Source organism: Egretta garzetta, unplaced genomic scaffold (genome assembly GCF_000687185.1).
Source record: "Egretta garzetta isolate BGI_Z169 unplaced genomic scaffold, ASM68718v1 scaffold329, whole genome shotgun sequence".
In the NCBI taxonomy this organism is placed as follows: domain Eukaryota; kingdom Metazoa; phylum Chordata; class Aves; order Pelecaniformes; family Ardeidae; genus Egretta; species Egretta garzetta.
In genome coordinates, this window is record NW_009269999.1 from 4,375,047 (window position 1) to 4,381,721 (window position 6,675).

Genomic DNA, 6,675 nt, shown 5'->3' on the forward strand with positions numbered 1-6,675 from the left:
CATTACCATCTTTCCTAAACGCTCCTTCTATTCCTCCTTAAATGAAGCTCCACCAAAGCAGTATCTCAAGGATACATTTATGTTTGTCCTAGTGAAATGCATCTGTGCACTCAGCTCCCAGCTCTCCCTATATGTGGCCTGGATTTGAGCAGCTTTTCCTACTGGTTTTCCAGCTTTGACCAAGGTTAACAGCTTCTGACACTTACCCCGATGGAGGGCAGCAGTGTCAGTGAGTTTCATTAAACAGCAGTGTAACAGCACTACGGAGAAACAAGAACAGCATCTGACAAGGGTCACTCTGCCTTTCTGTAGGTTTTTCTTGGTCTGCAGCCCACAAGCACCTTTCACATGAGAGCACCCCAAACCACCTCTCTTCTCCTGGGCCACAGCAGTGCTGAAAGTCACCCACCTCTGAGGAGGTGCCAGCAGGGCCATCACGAATGTGGGGCAAGTGGGAAAAATGCTGAAGCCTTTGCTTCTGAGTCCGCAGACTTTTCAGAAAGTGTTTTGGGGTGGCTAAAGTCTGCCTGCGAGAGAGAGGGCATTCAGCCAAGATTTTGGGATTAAATGTAGTTTTTTGAAAGAGGAGGGTCCGAGCTATCCCAGCCAGTTTATTCCCCTAATGTTGCAAAGATGCTAACAGTACGTCCCAAATTAAATGAAACCTAGTAATACTAGTAATTATAAAAATATTATAAGAAGCTATTACTATTAGGTAGCATCTTTTGGTTTCATTTAATTTGAGACCATAAGCAGAAAGGAAACTAACACATAGGGAAGCCAATAGGTTTTTCCTCCCGTGTGTCACTTCAGGCTTACAGTTGTTTAGGTGCCCTAACCATTAAAATGTCTTATTTCTTGTATGTTACGTCTTAATATCTTTTTTAAACATTAATTTTATAGGCTTGTAGTGACAGATTTTTGGGGTGGTTTACGTTAACACTGAGGTCTTCTACCTCAGATGGGTGTTGTGTTCTCCACCATAACTCCATGCTGATGTAGATTGCTATTTGAGAACTTCCTTTTAAAATATTAAGAACTGTATGACATGAGCACCAGAAAGGTTGACCTCTTTCAAAAAAGTTCCCCAGTATCCATGCTTTTAATTGTTTGAAGATACGTAAAAGCAGTCTTTCGTAACGTGTAGCACTAGAATAACCATTCTGGCGTTTTACTTCACGCTGCTATAATTCAAATCAAGGCATATACGAAGTTTTCCCAGCAGTTCTGCTCCTCTGTGGCCTCTGATCTCTTCCGTGCTGTTCTGCATGCTTATGCATAGGTGTCCATTGCCCAGGCTGTGGCTTATTCCCCTGTCCGCAATCCCACCTTGTTTACGTGCAAAACTGCGTGTTCACACTGTTTACTCCTTCCCTGTTGAATAGATCTGCTGCCTTACTATTTTTTTTTTTCCCCCCCCATAAAAAGCCCTATTTAGGACTAATGTTTTGTTTATTTTTAAAGTTTCCTTTGGCTGTGGCTGGAAAAATTAACACACACACACACTCTTCTTTGGACAAAGCTGCTCGTTCTTGGGATGGCTGCCTCCTCTTCTCAATGGGCTGAGGCTATGGGTTTCTCATTGGAAGCACCAGAAACTGGGAGCAGGCTCCTGTCAGCGGCAGTGACAGCAAAGCCTAGCCAGGAAAAGCAAGTGGGTGGCCTCATTCCTTTTGAGAACAATAGGAAACGGCAACTATTTCTGGGTGAAACTAGAGCTTGCTGTGAAGCAGACAAACACTGGATGTGCAGTACCCCTGGTGCTGAAGAGAAGACTTTTCCTTAGGAAAAGTGAGTTGTGGAAATTGCCTATAAGTCTAGTCGAAATCTCCCTCCCCTGAAAAAAATCCAATTTCATGTAGTCTCCGCATGACATCCTGCAAGTTTTAACAGAAAGGGTGGTGTAAAAGTTTCCGTTGCTTATTGTGCCAGGCAGAGCAATAAGATATGTTTCAGGCCTCTAAATTTCCTCAAGAACCCATTTTCGAGCAATGTCACCTTAGAAGCTAATTCATCAATGTGATTGTGAGTTCTCACACTTCTGTGCACAAACTGCAGCAAGCGATGTGAGGCTTTACTGAAAGTCTCATAGTAAGTCAGGGCATCAGATGAAGTGTAAAATTTCATTTTAACTGTAAAGCTGAGAAGGCTCCTTCACACTAGTGTTGCTTGGTGTTTTTTTTCTTAAGCTTGAAAATTGCCTCTTAAAAACAAAACGGCTGCCTTTTCCTGGTGCGATTGAGGAAAACTGAGAGGTTGTTGCGGGTGGGGGGAGCTGGATCCCACCGAACTCCTCTGCCCCAGTGCCACACTGGCCAAGTGGTTGGATGCAGGGGGATGCTTTGCGCTGATTTCCTTTTACCCAATTGTGCTTTGTGGGATGTTCAACCCAAGGAACATGGCTGAACGAAAGAGGAAGCCCAAGTTTTCCAAGGAAGAACTGGACATTCTGGTCACTGAGGTGACCCGAAATGAAGCCATGCTGTTTGGGAGGGAGACAATGCGTCTATCCCATGCTGACAGGGACAAGATCTGGGAAGGCATAGCCAGGCAGATCACATCAGTCAGCCAGGTCCCCAGGTCTGTAAAAGACATTAAACACAGATGGGACGACATGAAGAGAAGGACCAAGGACAAACTGGCATTCATGCAGAGGTCCCTCTCCAGCCCCGGCAGCACGGGGCGGCCCTCGGCCATCGTCCTGACCGCCCACGAGAGAGCCATCGAGTCGACGCTGCATTCGTCACGCCAGATGCACGGCTTCCGGAGAGCGGATCTGGACGTGGTTGACAGCCCGTCAACAAGCTGTAAGTATCATTGCCTTAACACCTCTTTGTCTTATGCTTTCATATCTCAGTTTGACACCAGAAGAGCGTTGCGTGTTTTGCGAGATGCTGGGTTGTCTGCCAAGCCAAGTCCTACTGCCATGTTTGGTTCAAGACAGCCTGCTCTGGTGATCATGGGGTGTTGAGATGGATTGAGGAAAAGCTGTTTCCAAGTTAAGATCATCATCTTTATCTGTTTATCTAGTCCTTTTACATATTGTCTTCTAAGGGTAGACATTGTTCAGATTCTACATTCTTAATGGGTCATAAGCCTGAACTAATCCTACAAGTGAAGGAATGTCTGTAGTTGGAGTGCAACTACCTCCAGTCTGTGAAAAAGGGTTTGTAAAGGATTAGGAGTTCTTCATCTTGCATGCACCCCAATAAAACAGCAGTGCTGTCAAGCTGAGAACAATGTGCCAGTCACTAGTGGATCACTGCATGGTAACCATCTTCCAAGATGGCTGTTGAGGGGGCCCAGTGATCACTGGTGCTTATGCTCTGAGGCCAGGTCACTAATGGTTTCTTGCTAGTGGTCTGAAGGTTCAGCACAAGTGCTGTGAAAAAGGTAGATGATAATGACTCCCTTCTTCACTGTTTTTAAGAAACTACTGGCTCTGCTTTCTAAGTTAATCTTCATACACCACAACTCTCAGACACCTTCCGGTGTGGAACTACAGGCTGCTTTTTGTAGGTTCTTTCCCCAGTTGTGTACATATGGTTTTCTTATGTGGAGGTGCAACTTCTTGGTCTGTGAGCTCTTAGGGATACAGAGGAGAGAAAGAGGGGATAACTTCTTGGGAAGTGAGCCAACTGACACTTCATGGGTGGCACTGTCCTACCGCATTAGGTCTTATCTCGTATCTGAAGTAATGTTGTCAGTGGGAAAGCATGGACAAAAATCTTCAAGAACTGACAAAGTGGGACTTGGTCATTCTTTGCATCTATCTTGGAAGCCAGTTGCGCTATTTCAGAGGTAAAATGAATACAGCTTGTGCAAGGAGATAGTGGACAGTTGCAACAAGTAAAGCATCGTCTCTTCGTACATTTGATATGCCTGCACCCGTGAACTGGCACACCACTAGATACTTACCAGACTGAGAACTTTCCCATGGTGTTTTGCTTTGGTTTTGGTTTTGCATCAAGTATACTTGCCCAGTTAACATAGGGTCCTGTTGCTGCTACGCCTGACTGCCTGATTCTCTTAGTGTTGCCAAACCACACAGTGGCCTTGCAGTACAGACTTTGCGAGCAGCCAACACTATGTCTGTGCTTTTCTCAGTGCGGAAGATGTAAGAAATGACATGGGAGCAGGGTTCTGGCATGAGGAACCGAATGCATCAGGGTGTTCTAAGACTGGACCAAAGGCCAGGAGCCTTTGTCCCTCCAAAATGTTGGAGTGTTCTAGCTAGTTACGATTTTGGGGAAGGTGAGTCACTGCTACTGTCTGAAATGGATTTATCTTCTAGTAATGAATAATGCTGTGTACAGGGTACCATGCCAGCTTGGATTCCTCCTCGGTTGACTGGGTTCGCCTGCTCGTCAGGCATCTTTATATACAAGTTTCTCACCCAGATACTAACATTGCAGCACGTGCATGTTGAGTTACGCATCAGGAGCTACAGGCTTGTCTCAACGGGCAGACTGGGGGGAGGGGAAACCCCTTTTTCCATGTGCTTTGAGATACCATGAAACAGAAGTCAGTGTTGTGAGGGATTTCACATTAATACTTCATACTTCCTCTTCTGTTTAAGCTGATGAAGATGAAGAGATGCCAGGCACTTCTCGGGAACACCGCTTCTCATCACTGCAGAGGGCCGGTGCAGGAATCAACCAGCTCTCCGGGCCCTCCTTCCTCCACACTTCTTCCTCATCAGAGCACTCAGAAGCTACCAGCCAAAGGCAGGAACTGCACCGTCCATCCCCGCGCACCACCTCATCCTGCAGACCCCCGCACCCCCGCACAAGGAGCCCACCCCTCTCCAGCTTCGATCGCCAGCTTCTCCATTCCCACACGCAGCAGACAGACCTGTTCAGGCAGTTCTGCCAGGAGCTGGTGGCTATTCACAGAGACATGGCAGACAGCATGCATGTCATCGGTCAGAGGATGGCTGACCTCACCAGCCAGGTTGGCCAGATGTGCCAGACCCTGTCGGAAATCCGTGATGGGGTCCAGGCTTTCCATAGGGTACAGGATCCTAGTGTCATGCAGGGGTCTCTTCTGCAAGCAGCTTGCTCAAAACAGCCCCCTGAGCCCAGTGTAGAGTCTAACCAAAACCCCCCAAAACAGACTCCTCCTGCACGGACTACCAGGTCACGCAAGAGAAAACACCATTTTTAGTCTGCTTCATATAAAGTAAAGAAGGGTGCCCCTTCCTGAGCTGCTGCATGCTCACATGGCTGCTCCATGTGTATCTACTCTGTGGGGAAGGTTGACAGCCGCCCTAACCCATCCATCCCCCTCCTAGCTATCAGAGCAGTATGAATTATGGCAGCTGAATAGTTGGGCTGGCCCTCTGCAATGGCAAAGAGGAATCTCAAATCTTACAGAGCTTGGGATGTAGGACATCTTTCTGTTCATAGAGATTAGGAGTTTTACTGGCTTCCCATGCTTTGCACGCTCTATAAGCTAAGAGATGTAATAGGAATCATTATCTTGATCTCTTCTCGTGCCTGTGAAATGTTATTTACTGAGACAGTGTACTATAGAGCACCCTTTGCAATCAACCCACAGGTTTACCCTACTGATGCCTTCCCATCATCTTCCTGCAAATTAGTACATGCACTGTGCAGAGATACATCCTTACAGCTCTTACTGCTCATTATTTTTATCTTGCATTCAGCAATAATGGGCAATCCAGGGCTTACTGTGACCTAGGTGCAGGTTTAGGGAGAGGGGTATAAAAGCAGAGGTGGTGCAGGGAAGGGAAGAAGGCACAATGCTGAGGATAGGAGGGCAGGTCTGAGCACTGTGTGGCTTTAGACTGCTGAGAAGGGCTTCTATGGCATGTGCTCTGTGCCTGGATCCTGCAGTACCGCGTGCACTTATATCAGAGAGTTTAATCTTCGTCTGGTCCAGTCTGAAACCGCTACCTACCCTTCACAGTAGTTAAAATACAATTGCAGTTAAATACAATGCAGTTAAAATACAATTATTTCATAATATGACAACATTTAAAAATAATTGTATCGTATTATTTGCTTGCATGTTACAATCTTCAGTTTTGAACCACCTCACCCTCTTCAAAATGTGAGACTGCACAGAAACAAGGAAAGCTATAGGGCCTGCTTCTGGCCTGGGGACCAGTTTGGGTTTGTATCACTGTAATTCTATCAGTTTCAGTACAGTTACTTTGCACTTACTCAGTCTTATTTAGGGTGGGATCTGTACTGTGTTCTCCTATTGTGAAGAGTTTACAATCTAAATTCACAGCTGTATAGGTTAAGATCTTAGACATGTTGGTTTTGTACTGCTTTCTTTCCCCATACAGACGCAAGAAAGAACTGTGTTACAACATTTGAGTTGCTTTAGTGCTGCATGAGGTTTCCATGTACAACCCTGATTCTGAAACTAGGCTTTAATAATGTCACCTCAGGTGGTGATAGCATATATGTGGCAGCTTTTTTACAACATGTCTGTCTTCTGCTTGATTTGCACATCTGCACCTACCATGCTGCCCCCATCTCTGGAAAAATCTGGGCCATTATCACATCATACTTCATCAGGGAAAAGGGCCCCTCCTCTCTGTGCTATCCTATTGTATGTGGAGGTGGCTTGCAGGAAATGGCTCAAGTTAATATGAATGCCTGTCATCATGCCATGTCCAGGCTACAGACTTGGCTGCAAAGT

General features: G+C 46.0%; 1 protein-coding gene across 2 annotated transcripts in view; it reads left to right on the top strand.

Annotated features, from left to right (window-relative positions):
- Positions 1–6,675, top strand: part of PRDM11 (PR/SET domain 11) — a 26,216-nt gene that overhangs the window by 7,470 nt on the left and 12,071 nt on the right. The window contains exons 5-6 of one of the 2 annotated variants that reach the window (XM_035902922.1): positions 2,395–2,807; positions 4,580–6,675. The exon at positions 4,580–6,675 is cut by the window's right edge and continues 1,081 nt beyond it. The exons of the other annotated variant lie outside the window; for it this stretch is intronic. Of the exons in view, the coding sequence (XP_035758815.1) occupies positions 2,395–2,807; positions 4,580–5,166 (1,000 nt within the window). The 3' untranslated portion in view covers positions 5,167–6,675. The remainder of the gene's footprint in view (positions 1–2,394; positions 2,808–4,579) is intronic. 2 annotated transcript variants of the gene reach the window in all.